The sequence below is a fragment of the Marmota flaviventris genome, chromosome 7 (genome assembly GCF_047511675.1).
Source record: "Marmota flaviventris isolate mMarFla1 chromosome 7, mMarFla1.hap1, whole genome shotgun sequence".
NCBI lineage: Eukaryota > Metazoa > Chordata > Mammalia > Rodentia > Sciuridae > Marmota > Marmota flaviventris.
This window is the reverse complement of record NC_092504.1, coordinates 100,835,028-100,852,406: the sequence shown is the minus strand read 5'-3', so window position 1 is coordinate 100,852,406 and position 17,379 is coordinate 100,835,028. Positions and strand designations below refer to the sequence as shown.

The 17,379-nt window shown below is 36.8% G+C and overlaps 1 protein-coding gene across 1 annotated transcript in view; it reads right to left on the bottom strand.

Annotated features, from left to right (window-relative positions):
• The window catches only part of Unc5c (unc-5 netrin receptor C), a 356,375-nt gene extending 341,512 nt beyond the window's left edge, over nt 1-14,863 (bottom strand). Inside the window, exon 1 of the mRNA XM_027926684.2 lies at nt 14,630-14,863. Within this exon, the coding sequence (XP_027782485.1) occupies nt 14,630-14,753 (124 nt within the window). The 5' untranslated portion in view covers nt 14,754-14,863. The remainder of the gene's footprint in view (nt 1-14,629) is intronic.
• Nucleotides 14,864-17,379: the final 2,516 nt, after the last annotated feature.

Here is a 17,379-nt window from a genome sequence, read left to right as displayed (position 1 = left end):
CAGCATAAACCTCAATTAAGCAGTTTACTCAGTCATTAAAAGTATTCTAAGTTGTTTTTGTTGGCTCTGTGAAAGGAGTAAGATCCTATAAAGATAAGATTTTCATAATTATGTAGGTAGTAAACCACACTGTTGATTACTTAGATCCTACTAATATTGCCTTTAAAAGGTGGAATGTACCTTATAGCACAGCACTTGGAGAATTGGGGGAGGAGTATATTAGAGTTTAAGAAATAAAAGAATACTGAACTTTGACTTTTGGCCAAAAAAAAATTACAAATGAAATAGTGTTCCATGAACATATTTAAAGTGATTCCTAAGTTAGTATTATTTTGATGTGGTGGATGAACTGTCCTTATTTATTTAGTTAATGCATCTATTATGTTATTGCATTAAAGTTTGGGTTACAAACATTTTTGATTAGGTGTGTTCTTCCAATCAAATTGATGAATTTAAAAAAAATTGAATGTTTTGTCTTATTTAAATTTTATAAGAATATAAAACAATAGAAAAGAGAGATTATAAATGTCATAGTGATTCAAATATCAAATGTGTATGTATATGTACATATACACATGTATATTATACATGTGAATATTCTTTGTAACTAAGGGTTTTTATTTGTTCAGATTTTTTAAAAAAAGTTGTTATTTAATTTCTCATACACCTTCTGCTTATAAGTATACACTATAGACTTTTTCTTTCCAGATACAACTATGTTTTTGGAAAGTCTCTCCTCACCTGTATATCACAAATATAATACAAGTATGCCTGTGAACTACAGAGTTCAGCTAGTCTGTGCATTAAATAATCCTGTCCAAAATATATTTTATTAAGTGAAGTTCTTACACTGGGTATCTAATTAATATCTCCTTGGCTTTTATTGTTATATGGCCCCTGACACATATAGAACTTTGGCCTTGCTTAGAAATTTCAGTTTAATTAATTTTTGCTTTTATCACTTCAATAAATGCTTTGTTGTGTTAAAATTTCTGACATAAGTGAAGAAGGTTAATTGTTTCAATTTCTCTCGGAAAAGTTTAACTACCAGTAGAATGTAAAGAATTTGATAATTGTTTTTTCTTACTCTTTAATTTATATTGTACAAATACAGCAATGTATAGTAGAAACACATAAACCAAATTTCTTCCTGAAGCTTATCAGGTAGTAGTTTTACTGGGATGTATTCTAGACTCAGAACCTGGTATAGGAAACAAAAAAAAAAAAAAAAAAAAAAAAATCACTTAAGCCTTCTTGTCCCTAAAATGAAACAAACATGTAACTTTCCAATGGATTTTAATGTAAAAATTAAAATCTCGTGACTTAAGTGGATATAGTAAGAGTGACTTTAAAGTCTACCAATTTTTTTAAAAAAATTTGACCTCTGATAATATGCCTTTTCTGGTCCAAGTGACATTCTTCCACCTGATGATACCCCAACTGAACATATTCTCTCATTCTTTTGATACCCCAATTATTTTTATATTAATATCAAATACAAATGAAAATTGCAATATAGTATAGACTTCTGTGACAAGAATAAAAAGGTTGCAGAATACAACAGTTACTAATAGGGCATTATGTAAAAATGTGGATGTGTAACTGATGTGATTCTGCAATCTGTATTTGGGGTAAAATTGGGAGTTCATAACCAACTTGAATCTAATGTATGAAATATGATATGTCAAGAGCTTTGTAATGTTTTGAACAACCAATAAAAAAAGAATAAAATAGCAAGAGCAGCAACAAATATCAGTGTGCATTCAGGGCTTATCTGGTGCCAGGAACTGCTCCAGGTCTTCTCTTTCGATCACCCTATTAATCCTCACAGTTCTATGGCATAAATACGATGATTACTCTCATCTTCTACTCTCCAGAGTGAAGTGAAACTAAGAGATTTTTAACTTGTATGGAATTGCAAGCAAAGAGTTAGCAGTCTGTTCACCTTTACCAAGGGACTTATTGATAGGCTTGCATGATCATTTGCCCATGACCAGTTGTCACAGGATTACTCCTGGTTACGCATTAATATTTTCTCAATAAATTTCAATACATTTCTATATTATGAAATTATCAGACCCCAATACACACACAAACACACACACAAACACATACAGACACACACAGAGACATATATCCAATATATTTTTTTTCCCCAGTAGTCAAAGCATAGAAATTTTAAAGGGTGGGGCGGGGGAGAAAAGAAGGAAAAAAAAGACAAATCTAAAACTACTAGCTCATTTTACTACAGTTGATACATTATTAAAAAATATGAAACATTACTAAAGACATTCTTAAAGACTATTTAAAAAAACTGTTTTTATAATGTATAAATGAACAAATTCAAGTGACAGAAAAATACTCTTGTTGTATTTACTTAAGATTTTTAAAAAGGTAATTCATACAAAAAGGACACACTGTTGAGAAGCTATTTAGAAAGTAACGGTATATTAACATTGCAGAGCATTTTTTCTAAAACTATTAAAAACTTTAATGTAATAATTGTCCTATTTAAGTCAATCTTGCATTATCTTGTTACTTTCAACATAATTCAATGCCATAATACTGGTTCATAGATGTGTACAAATTCATTACGTGACCAAACACAATGGCATTCTTTTTTCATATTGCAATATAATTAATATTTATGCAATACAAAAGGAAAAACCATACGGAAAATGGTGACTTTAAAAAGATGCTTTGGTCTGAAAAAAAATGAAGTAGGTTTAGAATTAAAAATCAAAGCCCAATGGTTGAACTGAGGCATATTTCCATCTGTTATTAATGTTTGAGTTACATACTAAAGACGAGATTGTTCATCAAGTCTCTCATGTAATATGTTAGTAAATGGGATTTTGGTTAGTAATTTAATTGCAAAAACTCTATTCATGTAAGCTCCCAATTCATTTAAAATGAGCATTTACAGTGGTCTGAGATGAATTAAAACAGTTAACAACACCGAGGAGTATTTCTTTATTTTATTAGGAAGTGCTTATATGAAAATTTATTAACATAAAATGGAAATCTCTTCTACTCCATTGTGGGCAAACGTAAGCCTTTTTGTTTTGTTTTGTTTTGTTTTTTCTTTGCCACTTTCTTTTTTACAATATTCTTTTCAAGAAATGCAGAGTTATTTTTATTGTGCTACTAAGAAATAATTTTAAATTATTTTATATTTAATATATAAATAAAAGATGTGATGTCTGTAGCTAGGGAATGGAATAAAGAATTCTGAGTATTATAAAGTGTGATGGAAATTCCAGTGACCATTGTGAAAATGCTCACAAAGCTTATGCAGAAGCTACTGGGGTCATATGCTCTCACAGGGCTCCACCACGGTTACTTGTACTGGGTTTCACTAATGGCCTGATAATAGGGGAGGGGGAGGTGGGCCTGGAAGTTCTCCTAATACTTCATAGTGGTGTGCGTGCGACAGCCACTGATTAATTACTGACTTGTTCTCAACTCACACACTAGACTACTGAGCAGCCCCGTTTGTCTCCACAATTGTTTTATAGTTACAGAACACTGGCTTAGAGAATACTTTAAAGATGTTCTAAAAGATTTTTAGATTCTAGTATAATTTTCAGTAATACTTGTCTTAGACAATTGAAATGTTGATTGTAAAATATTACAAAGATGAAAAAACACAGATTTAGAGAACTCTTCCGAGGATAATATGAACATTTCACCTTCAATTTCATTTCAGACAGCAAAAATACACCATATTGCTTTCAAAACTATAATCATAGTAATCACCTTAAAATATTAGTACATATTAAGTTATACCTATGTTTTCATTTGCTCCCTTTGCTATCTTCTCACCCTCTTTCCCATTTACACACATAAGTGTCTAAGGAGGAGGCCTCCTGTAATTTCAAATACATGGAAAAACTACTGCAACTATTAGCAAAAAAAAAAAATCATTTCACTTTATATGAATATCTCAAAGTACTTCATGTGCTTCTATGGAAACAACTCTTTCTGAATGTCAGCTTAAGCTTCTGCAGATGATTTTTCTCAAAGTCTCCCTTTTAAAATCATCATGCCATTTATTATCTTCTTGTTATATAGACTGTTACTTTTGTTTCATCACAAACCTCTGCCTGTTTATTAGCAGCCCTGCTACTACTATCAGATGACATTTGTTTTACTTAATGTACATAGTTTTAGAAAAAAAAATGTAGAACTGCTATTACTGCATTATATGAAAAAATTCCAATGTACATTTAGCTGACACTGCATCAGCTGCTATTTAAACTGGGCTTAGCTAATGGACTTTTAATGTCAGCGGGGTTATGTGCAGTTACTGGCTATTAGCAGAAATGGCTCCTTTCTATAAAAATCACTTTTCCTCAAGTGTGTTGTTTGAACATTCCTTTCCCTAATTTAGTGACTGTCACTGAATGCAAAACAAACTCAAGTACTCTGGAGTTCACTGTTATCTTTAAGACCCTCTTTTAACCTTGCAATTCAGCATTAAACGGCAACGTCTCTCATTAACATTTAGATTTGCAATCACAAAACTTTGAGAGGAATTATTATTTACTTTGCTATTCTTAACAGTAGACTATATATTTTGCTATGAAATCCCTATGTTATATGTGTCTGATAAAGAATATTCAAAATACTTTTCTGAATCCTAGGATTTATTTGCATGGCTTAAAACGCCTAGCTCAAAAATGCCAAGTGATATGAAAACATGACAATAGATACTATATATCTATATAAATTGGTATATCATGTAAAATTTGTACATTAATATTATAATATTGAATATAAACAAGGAGGCATATCATCACCATATCCTCAAAGAAATTCTGCATATTCTTTCCTTAGTAACAACCTCACTCCCTCCCCTTTCAATTAACTTTCTTCATCCATTTAAATAGAGCTTTTAAATGGACATAATGGATAATCCTGGAAATAAAACCACCAATATGGCATCTGAGGGAGTCCAAAAAAATCAAGCATAACTCCATTTGATTAAGAGGTTAAAACCAACCATCACTGGATTCTGGTCAGGGAAGAATAACACAGCTGACCTCTTCTTCGATCAGCCCATACAGGAGGTCATTTCACATAGGGTGCTTACTAAGAGAATGTTGTCCCTCCGAGGGAGCATCCAGAAAGAGAAAGAGAGTCATGAAGTGAATAAAGGATTTTACCCCTGCATGCATGAAAGTGGACATTCTCCCTTGGTCAATGAGTTATAGTCCACCATAGAACTATCAGAAAAGAACAGAAGTTCTCCACACATTTGAAACAAGTCAGTGGAAGTGGAGATCACTTGGATGACAGGAGAAAAACTTGTTTCTATCATATAAGCCACTTCACTTATGAGGTAGAGGCATCCCTATTGTACACCAGGGAAATGACTTAGCAATGCATCAAGAGAAAGGTAACTTTTTGCAGAAACATAAGATAATTTTTTCATAAGAAACATAAGATAATTGAAAATGGATGATTAAATCTGATTTTCTATTCATGAATTTGTTTTATAAGTTAAAAAAGTATGTTTTCATTTGTTTGATAGGTTCATTTTTTATTTTGAGGATATTGCCAAATCTGCTTGAAAATGAACTTTCACTCTTAAAACATTCCAAAAGGTACACACACATGTGCGTGCGCACACACACACACACACACACAGAAATTGGCACAATCACATCTGCTCACAGAGAATTACTCCTTGCAATTCTTTGCTTCACTAAGACATGGCCTAAAAATACCACCCTAGAAAAAAATTTCATAGTTACTTAATTCATTTCAAAATGACATGTAAATCATATCTAGTAAATCCAGTAAAATGACCTCTTCTCCTTTCCACTGGGAAAACATATCCACTGTTAAAATTTTCCCAACCACTTCTCTACTCTTTTTCATATAAGTAAAATATAAAATTTTTCACTGTGGTCCTTTTAAATCTATGTAGAAATATTGCATGTTTAACTGTAAACAAAAAATAAATAAATAAATAAATAAATATATATATATATATATATATATATATATATATATATGTTTTAATCAATACATAAAAAAGACAGTAATACCATTTTTATATGTATTATAATTCTCTTAAAAGATAAACTACACTTATGCAAATCCTTTTCAGGGGAATGAATGTCTCTAAGAACATTCTAAGGAAACATTACTCAATTTCTTATGAGCAGGTGAGATTTAAAAAATAACATTGGCATTGTTATTAATGACAATGTTTAAGAGAGTAGCTCAGCAAGTGGCAGTGCACTTCACAAAGACCACTGAAGGATATCAGTATACCATGGATTTAATTCTAGATATTTCCAACACATACACCCTGTCAAACTGGTTCAAGAATATCCAAGTTCACTTCATGTAAATAATTAACTTCTTAAACATATAGGCCTTTAAAATACTTTCCAAATTATTTTGCTATGTTAATTGAAATAAGTGCAAATCAAGACTTATTTAGATAAGTCTCGAGTCAGATAATATTAAGTGTCAAATAATATTAAGATGAAGAATTGATCTTAGATCTCTGTCCTGGATAGCACAAATAATGAATCATTCGAACATGTCTGTTTCCCCTCAGATTCTGAGTTGTTTTCCACCACTCTGCATGTTCTGTGAGTGACTGCTCTGATAGGCAGGGAGAAAAAAGTCTTAACTTCCTTCAATTCTTAAATTTGATCCCTACCTAACAAATTTTTAAGTTTTAAGTCTTTCATCATCTCATGGAGATCCAGAGTGAAAAAGGAAAGTTGCTTAAAAAAAAAAAAAAAAACATAATTACTGTTTTATTTAGAATGATTTCAAGATTGCTACTTGCTAAACTTGAATACTTCCACTGGGTGGCTACAATGTATATATTTGGGCAAGCTTTTTATTTAATGAAGATATATCATGTTGCTTTTACCCAAAGCTAAATCTCAATGCTAACATATATCACCCAGAAGTGAAATTGCCCTTATTTATTTCATTTTTGCACTCCAAGCTTTGGTTGTGATACTGGTAGTAATTTTTTGTTTGTTTGCTTTGATTAGAGATAACACAGGTCTCTGGAAATCATGTATAATAAAACAACAACAACAAAAAAAGCTGTGCTGTTGTCACAGACTATCATTTTTAGTATGTGTAAAAAGTTAGAGAATACCATCTGTTAAGGAGTATTCTTTGATCTTGTTCTTAAAAGAACTTTTTAGACTCTTAAAATTCTAAAAACTGATGTTATAACTTAAAATATCAAATTTAAATACAAGTAAAAAATTAAAATTCATATGGAATAGAATTTTAGAATTTGCTCCCTTTAAATTTAATCCCATACATGAATTTTCTTTGCTATAATTATAAGTGGATATTATTACACCATGCACCCTAATATATTGTAGTAAACTTGCACTGAGAATGTTTATTATAATTAATTTTAAAGAATTAGCTTTCTACACAATTATAGAAGGATACCAACTAGTTCGATATACTTCTATGCTAAACTATTATGTTATTACACATATTAATTTTCTTAAGTTTGGGAGGGAAAACTACATTTTTATTCATGGAAATATTTTACCTTATAATGGACTGCAGATACATTTTAATATGAAAGCACTGGTCTGTTTTTATTGGAAAGGAATGTTTCTATATAAGGTTTTTCTTCTCAATAGTGAAAAAAAAAGATAATGAATTATACTCAAGTTGAGGCAGTCCATGATTAAATAATCAATTAAGACATTGACTGAAAATGAGAAATGTTAGCATTCATCAATAAGCTCGTTAAACTGTTGCAGAGCTTCCGTTGTTTAACATCCTTAGTTAGAAGAGGACATAATATGTGTTCATTTACATGAGGCATTTTTATAGCTTTCATAATTGCTGAGAAATGAAACTAGCCACAGAATTCACATGACAAAATGATTAATGAAGGTAAAGCCCCCTATCCACACAACATTTTTTAAATAAATAGGATTGGTAACTCTGGAGTTAAATTTGATTAATCAATATCATCTGTTAACATGATTATTTTGAACACTGATATTTAAAATGAGAAGTGTAACAGGCTTGTCAATATAATTCAGTTTCCTGGGGTTCTCCGCATTCTCCCATCACTGTGCAGTGGTGGCAATGGGAAGCAGTTGGTTATTTAATTTACAGAGGGCACTCTCCACACGTAGGCGATTTCAGATGTTACGTTTCACTTTTACAAGACAACACACTTTTGAGTCACTGCTCAATGCTAATAAAAGGCACACTGGTGTAAGCACAAGTAGCTGCATATTTGGCACTTTGGAAGCTTTAGCTCACTTTCTAAATTACAACTTCAGTTTAAGTAATGTCATGGTAACTTTAGTACTATGGACTCTGTGCAGAAGGTTAGATGTGTTTTAAGTACCTATAAAAATCTGTTACATTTATCTGTGTATCTGAAAATATCATTATATAGTCCTGAAGGAGCAACTTTATGAAGAATGTCAATGTTCAAAATGAGAATCCATGTTACAAATTCAATCCAAAACGTTTTTATTTATTTCTCAAATTATAGCTCAATATTTTGTAATATTTTGTTTATAAATGTCCCAAAACTTGCAGTATGATATATTTTAAGTTTTCATGAAAAGGCAGAAATTATTCTAATAGCTCCAAACAAGTAAAGAAGATTTTTTTTAATTTTCTATTTTTGATCTAATTATAAAAGTATTAGTATAAAATGTTATCAATTAAAATCTCTATAAATTTTGAGGTAAATACTTACAACAATAAAAACAGTAAATTACCCAGTTACTAGATTTCTATTTGAGAACTGGAAAAAAGGAAACACTAGTGTTTTGATATTGTTCAAGGCAAATTTATTCTGTGTCAAAGAATTACCATAAAAAATAGCATTGAGTTTCTGTGAATAAAACATTCTTGAACTTAATAATACTAAAACAATATCCAAATCTCAGATTCATGCAGCCCTCCTACACAAATACATAAGCAATAACAAATACAAATAAGTAATGAAATCAAAGAGTCCATACATAGATTTAAGGAATCAGAGGGAGGAAGAGAGGGAAGAGGAGAGGGGGAAAAGGAGGGAAAGAAAGAAAGAGGGGAAGTGAGTGAAGGGGACAGGAGAAGTGAGGAAAGATTTAGGGCTAAACGCAGAACCAAGCTATCAATAATTTAGAGCAGAACGTTAATTCTGTATAAGAAAAATCTGCCTTAATAATGCTAAGTAACATAGAAAGCCCTGCAAATCCCTAGTTTTACCTTAAAAATTTGCCAGAAAGTAGTGTGCAAAGAAATAACAATAGTTGTTTATTGTTTATATTTAATACAATTATAAGTAATTAAATATGTTTTAAAACATATATTGCATATATTAATGTTACCTCTGCTGTCATAAATTCTACCAAATTTTCTATTGCAAATATAGTATGAATAAATGAAAATTCTGGTGAATTTAAATGATAAACATTTGTACTATTAAACAATTTGATTATGTTCTTAGACTGTGTACTTTCATCCATTTCATTTTAAAGAAAAACTGTTGACATATATTTGCACAAAGGGCTCATTTTCTAGGAACCCTTATCAGAAAGCCTGTATATGACATTTTGTTTTGTTTTCTGTAGAAGTCTTTTTTATAGATTTATTGAAGACTCGTCTTAAATATTTCTTGTAAAGATACAAAGTCAAGGGTAGAGACTGTTGCCAGGACTTAACTGGCAGTGACATGACATGTGCTTGTTTAGAACTGCTAGTGGGTTCATTTTTCCCAGAGAATATAGAAAGGAAGAAAAGAGGCTAAGAAATAGAGTGAGACACCCACAGGTTGTCCAAAGAATTTGATCCTGTTTAGAAGTCTGCAGTGATCTATTTTGGAGTGTCTCCTTAGACAACCCCATTTCTTACTTTTGGAAAAGCAGCTCCCACAGTTATTCTCATTTTAAGTTTCAAAATTATTGGTCTTTAATTCCTTTAACATCTTGGGCTTTGCTGGTGTTTTAGAGTTGGAAGCCAAGGAATCATATTTACTTTCTGTGAGTTAAACACTGCTCTAGCTGCTTCATATGTATCAATTCATTCAATCCTAGTCTGACCGATAGCATATATGGTTCTCATTCTACATGTGAGGAAACTAAAGCACAGAGAGGCTAAATATCTGATCCATGGTCACACAGCTAGGAAGCTTAGAAGCAGGATTATAAAGCACTGGTAACCACTTTGCTAACTAATAAAATGGGTATACACTACACATAGCCCTTAGCTGGTCCCTCCCCAAAGCAGGACAAAATACATATGAAATCTAAGGAACATACTGTTAAGATGTAAACAACTTTAAGAAAATTGCTTCCATCTAAATCACCCCCTTGAGTTTCTCTAAGTAGAAACTTTGGAATTCCCACCACCAATCAAATCAGAATCCTGGCCTAACCTATGTTTACTATCTCAGATGTCTAAATCCAGAAAATACTATGCCTGTGACTACTGTTATATTTCAGAAAGTGAATTATTCTTGCAAGTGAATTGTACTATATATTTGTAAGCCCATCTTCTTGAGGTCTCATTCAACTCTATGTTCCTAAGGAACAGCACATTGTCTGGGAGAAAAGTGTTATGAGAAGTACCTCTTATACTATATTCAAGTCAAAGGAGCTAATAAGTTTTTAATGTGTGGGAACATGTGAATGGGATTGTTTTTAACTGCCACAAGTACAAAAGTCAAACTAAAAAAAGATGTAGGCCAAAGCTGCAAGGCAGGAGCACTGGCTCAGTCTCCACTCCCACCATTTTCCCTACTCTTCTCCGGAAGTGGTTGCAGCCTGTAATGTTAATGTTTCTTCTGAGAGTGACTCCCTCTGCTGCTCCAGCAAAGCCATGACCTGAATCAGAGAAGTGCTAAATGCAGTTAAGGCCTAATAGAGCATACTCTTGCTGTTTGCACTAATTGGAGACACTAGCATACATTAGATAACAGTTATATTTAAGTCTCAACAATAATTCTAAATAAGCTAACAGGGTTTGCCTAATAGAGCTGATGCCTCCTTCCTATCATTAAGGGTTTGCTAAAACTAGATCAGTATAAATTTTGATTAAAAGCAGTTCCCAAAGTCCAATAGTAGATACTACAAAGAACCTGTCTTGTTTAAATTCAAATCCTCTATATCCAGAAAACAGAAGACCAGGGCATGCACATGTCTATTATGATCTAATGATTTCTCATTTATTGCAAATGCTTAAAAAGTTTGTTCCCTGAAGACAGTTAAGCACTTTCTAAGCCATAACACATAAAATTATTTTTCTAAACAAAGATAAACTAACATACTTTCTCTTATTGAAAATTTCCAAAGTGAATTCATGAATCTGCCCCTAGAATGGAAAAATATATGGTAGAATTGTAATGAAACTCAGTTGTTTTCAACACCAGTTGTCAATTTGTTCCACACCAATATGCATAAAAGCATGAAAGTATTCTTTCATTGGAAGAAGTGTAATATTTGTGGGTTTTTAAAAACACCATAAATTAAGATAACAGAGAATTATTCCAATCTGTTTTGAATCTTTAGTAATTTTCAATTCTGAGTTCGGAGGTGTTAACACTCCGAACATAACACTAGTTGGTGCTAGATAAGCAGCACATCAATACTGTGTAGCCTAGATAAAATGCATTTATACAACAGGAGGGCACTAATTCAGAATTACACAAATCAGAAACACACACACACACACACACACACACACACATCCATACTTTCACTCACTGGGCTGCCTTTACTAGTAAAATCTTTCATTCTTGGAATCAGAAGCACGGGCAAATTCCCTGGAGCTAGGAGTTCCCAGCAATCCTGAATGAAACAATTAGAGCATAGCAGGAAAGAAGAAAGTTGTTGCCTAAAGCCTAGAGAATTTCCCAAGGACCTGTTTAAAATGACTGCTGTTGGTCTTTAAACCACAGTTACAAACTCAGTGCACTCACAAATAACATCCACTCTGTTTTGCTCTGAAAGACCTGTTTTTTCCTTGGCTATCTCCAAAGAGACATATATTTTCCAAAGCTTCTAATTTTTTCCAGCACTTCTACAACAATGGATCAAAAATATAATGTTTTTTGGTAAAGTACTTAAATGAACTGTTCTATTTTAATTGCACATTCATAAAAATACTCCACTCCAGTCTTTAACTCATAGAACAAGGAAATCATAGCTTGAGGGCATGGGCTGTTCTAATGCAAAATGAGTAGACCTGAGAAATATTGAAGGAAATGGATGTCTGACTGCCAGCCTACTGTAAATATGTGATTCTGAAAGGAAAGTGTTAATGATGGTTCAACATTAAATTGGCTGGGATAATAGGTAGCAGTGATGGGGACTGTAGCTTATGGAAGAGTTTGGTGCTTTCTGTTTCTTTTGATACCTAACAGAACACAGGAAGAGCTGATGTCCTGGAACATGGAGAATAACAATCATAAAAGTGGTTGTGGAAGCATTTCACAGGACACATAATTTAAGAAAAAAAAGTCACTGGAAACTGAAAGAATTAAATGAAGTAAATGGAGAACTGTGCATAGAAATGTATACACACCACAGAATACACTTTCTTTTTCGAGTTAAGATCAAAATAACTCTTGAATTGCCTGGTCTATAAGAAGAAAAAGTGCAAGAGGAAAACACTCAAGTGTATCTTGAGTGTCTTTTCTTTTAATCTCTTCTCCTTTCTTCTTTCAATATCAATCCATTTACTATGTCCTGTTTGATTATCTTTATTGATCCCTTTTCTTCCCAGTCTTTTTAATTGGACTGTTGTAAGCTCTCAGCAGGCATCCTATCTCCTTTTGGCATCTTTGGAGACTTTAACTTGTCCTTTCCCCAAATAGTTCTCTCACCATGTCCCATGCCTGGCCACCCCCATGGCTCAGTCCTTTGTGCGCCCAATAACAGCAGGCGAATTCCATAGGGAGTCACGCGGTTGATTCCACATCTATTCATCAGGTTGCTCACTTAAGCTTCCAAATACCTTCCTCTAAGTATCCTGGGCTACCGCCCTGAGAACTTCTTACCAATTTCAAGAAATCTATAACAAGAACCATATGATTCCCAATGGAGATTCCATGGTAAAATAGATAGATGAGCTCTGGAGGTATGCATAAGAAAACCCGAGCAGAACCTCAGGGATGGGAGGCATCTGGCGAGAAAAGGAAGGAAGGATTTATGAGCCTGGCCACTTAGCAGGGCAGCAGGAAAATTTACACCCGAAGTAGCTATCTCTAATTCACAAAGCCTTGCTAATCACTTACCTCCCCACCCGGACCACACTCGCCTTGCCTAGGCACTCCACTCCACCACTACCTTCCCCCTCCTTTGCCCCCAGCTCCTCTTGCTTCTCACAGATCAGATGGAATGCAGACGGGAAAATCCAGTGTCTGAGCATCACCAGGGAATAGGGGCTACCTCCTTGATTTCTCCAGCTCTCCAAATTTGGAAAAAAGTATAACCAAGATGTGTATGAGTGGTGTGTGTGTGTGTGTGTGTGTGTGTGTGTGTGTGTGTGTAGGGGAGATCCCTGAATTGCCTCTGAATGCTGAATAGGCTTCCTTCCACATCACCACCACCCGCTTTCAGAAAAAGCTGCTCTGCTTCTCCAAAGCCAGCTATCACCACCCAACTGGGCGAAAAGATCTAAGTGGACTATGTTGGAGTGTAGGTTAGGGGCCCAGATGACCTGAGAGACTTTGGTAAAGGCAACTTTGGCTCCTTCTTCTCCTTAAGGCTGGGAGCTGTCGCCACCACTTCAAACTCCGGGAACAAGAAGGGAGTGAAGGGACCAGTCCCGGGGTCTCCGCTCTTCCCTTATCCACCCACAACTTCCAACCACTGTCCTTCCAGCCTGGCTTTGCCCAAGGCTCCGGACACTTATTTTAAATCTCACACGCATTAAATTAAAATGTCGCGAGTTATGAACTGGTTGGCTACCCCGGGGAGTTGCAGATTTGGATTCAACAACCAGCCTATTCCCCCAGAGCTCAGAGGTTTTAAGTTTCTCTGGCGCCTTGTGGGAAGGAGATACGAAAGGGTAAGAGTGCAGAGGCAGGCACACTAGTGGCCTGCCTCTGGCTGGGAACGCAAGTCCGGCCGGGCTGTGTTTCTCCACAGCGCCCCAAGCAGCAGCCAAGGGGCACCAGCGCTTTTGGGTCCTCAGCGGTAATGGACACATTTCCTTAGCTGAGATGCAGTGAAGGCTGTGCAACCCCAGCTACCGCACAGCGCGGGGAGCCTCTGCCCACCATTCGCATCAGGGTGCATCTATGTCAAACCACACAGCCACCCGTACCGAGAGTCTCTTCAAACCTCTGTGTGTACACTATGCAACAACGTGCGCGTGCGGAGCTGGAAGTGCAAAATACCCCAGGCTCTCACATGCACAGAGACGGATGCGTTGTCCAAACCCTGTGCGTCCCTGGTCCATCTTTGCCCCTTTCGGAAGACAGATTAAAAATCGCAATAATCAAAGCTTCTTGACTAGTTGGGAAAGTGGAATATAAAGTGGTCTCCAGTTGAGAGCAACGAGGTAGACTGAGGAAGCCAGAAGAACTAGGGAAGAGGAGATGTAGAAGGAGGGAAGGAAGAAGCGAAGGGAGGTGGCCGCTTAGCCTGGCGGACCCCCTTACCTTGAGCGGCTGAGCCGGTGCCGCTGGCGCTGAGCAGGGCCAGGGCAGGTAGCACGAGCATTTGCAGCACGTATCCTAGTCCCAGTCCGCAGCGGGCCGCTGTCGCCCGCAGACCTTTCCTCATCGTCGATAGAGGTGTGCCGGAGGGAACAACACCGAGAGACGCGCAAACAGCGGAGAGCCCCACTGGGCAGCCGCTGAATCCGTGCACGGCGAAGCAGTCCCAAGAAATAACGACAGCCAAACGCCACACTCCACTTTCTTCAAGGGCAGGGGCCAAAGGGGGTGGAGAGGAGACGCCGAGGAGGAGTTTGAAGGTTCCTGTTTCCCTGTGCCTTTCCAACTGACGTCTCCCGCGAGCGACTGCTCTGCCCCCACTTGGGAAGTCCAGGGAGGCGCAAGACCGCCACCTTCTCGGCTCCCCTCAGCAGCAGAAGCAGCCGCAGCTCCGCCGTGCGTCGAGCATGGACTGCTCTCCGGGTCCCTTAGCCTGTGAGGAACACACACAGGCACCAGAGGGTGGGGGAATGTGGGGAAAGTGGGAGGAGAAGGGAGCGGACGGAAGAAGCTTGGGCACGGTGAGGCGCTCCCGTCTCCAATCTCAGTGGTCTCGAGCAAGAGAAGAGACGCCCCGATTGCCGGTGCTGGGTGGCCAAAGAGTCACCTCCTAGAGTGGGACGCACGGGTACTCGGAGGCGCTTGCCGCGCCAAGAAGGCGTGGAGGGCACAGCCCAACTCTGCTGGGGGTAAGCGGCAGCGGGAGCGCGCCCGCCCGCCTTATGTAAGCAAGGATGGAAGGAGAGATGCACGCCTAGTTGAGAAGGCGGAGACCGCTGTTGGTTTACTCACTGGAACCAGGGCAAGAGACACCTGGGGGCAGAAGCGGCCGCGGCTAGGGGGAGCGCTCCTGCCTCCTGCGGTGCGCCAGACTTGGACTCTGAGAGCGCAGCGGGCGCGCCCCGGGCCACTAGGCTGTGTCCAGTGGAGCTCAGCCTGCCGCCTGCCAGCTTCTCCACCACGCCGGCAAACCCCGAGCCAGACTTCCTGGGACTGGACGCGCCCTGGGACTTCGCGTCTTAAGGTTGATTAGGTCGGCTGCTGGCTCGAACTTGTCCTCAGCAATGGAGAAGAAGGCAAGAAGCTTTCTGCAGTGTTCTAGCCCACCCTTTGGGTTGTCAGCTGCACTCAGACTGTTTTATGCTCTGAAAGCTTATGACCTCTTTGCAGTGGAACAGAAACTAAAAAGCTCAACGAAAACTCCTTCAATAGTGCTTTCTTTGCGTGCATCTTGGTGGCTGGCAAGGTGGAGTATGTAAAAGGTGGTGAGGCAATATCAGGAGGAGCTCTCCCAGAAAAAAAGGCAGAAGCAAATTTGTGAATATTCACTTAAAGCGATTTGGAACCTATGACATATTTTCCAAATTCCTAACAGCATGTGTAAGGACTAAAACTGCTATGATTCAGAAAGAATTAGTAGTTAGGTTGTGAATTCCTGTTGTAAAGGTGAAGGAGGAATGAAAGAATGGGTGGGTAAAATAAGGAAAGGTTAGACAAAAGGAAAGTGAATGGATTAATAAATCAATTACACTGGTGTAGCCAACACTCTGGGAAGAAGAAAATATCTTCTCAAGATTAGTTCATTTTTAAACTAATAAATACTATACAGGGAAATGTTAAGTTCTGGATGCCAATGGGGGCCATGTGTAAACACACACACGCTTGCACACACACACATGCTTACACTTGCGCGCGTGCGCGCGCGCGCGCGCGCACACACACACACACACACACACACACTGGAAACTTGAGCTCTAATTTTCACTATGGTCCTAACTGTTATCATGGGCAGGTCAGATAATCTTTGCATGCCTTGGTTTCTTCATCCATATAATACATCAGTTCTTTTCAGTTCTAACACTCTGGAATTCTGCATGTCTGACTCCATTTAAACCTCTGGTCCATAAGACCTATTTTGGATAAATTTCATAGACATAAAAAGGTCATACTTGCCAAAGATATTGACAAAAATATCCACTTCTTATTTCTATAGAGGCTCTGCCTGTCAGAGTAAAATCTCTTCTTCATTCTCTTCAGTGTCCCACACCAAGACGTTATGATACTTTGTTAAGAAGATAGACTCTACTGTCAGACTGTGGGTTCATTTCTTAGTGTTTTGCTACCTGAATGATATTGAGCAATAAGATTAGACATCTCTTTTTCCTAATCTGTAAAATGGGTCTAGTAGCAGTATTTACATTTTTGTGGGGATTAAATAAGTCAAATACACACACACAAACACACACACACACACACACACACACACCTACATATATGTATATAATGTCTCACACATAAAATTATTGTCAATTACTATTATCATGAATGGAAGATTTCCATCATCTTCATGCTATCTAGACCAGTACTGTTCAACAGGACTTTCTGTAGGAAGAAACATGTGTGTATCTATATTCTTCAAAATGACAGTCATTAAACATATATGGTTATTGAGCCCTTATACTGTGGCTAGTGTGGAATGGGAATTTTAACTTTTGTCCAATTAATTCATTTAAATTTAAATAGCCACATGTAAACAGTGCCTACCATGCAGCTAGGCCATTAATAACCTTTTGAGAATGACATCATAATTATATTTCATTTATTCCTGTACCAATTTTTCCAAGGAGGTTATATTTTAAATAGTATGGAAGAAATCCCTGTGCATACTCACTACCATATTAACAACATCCAAA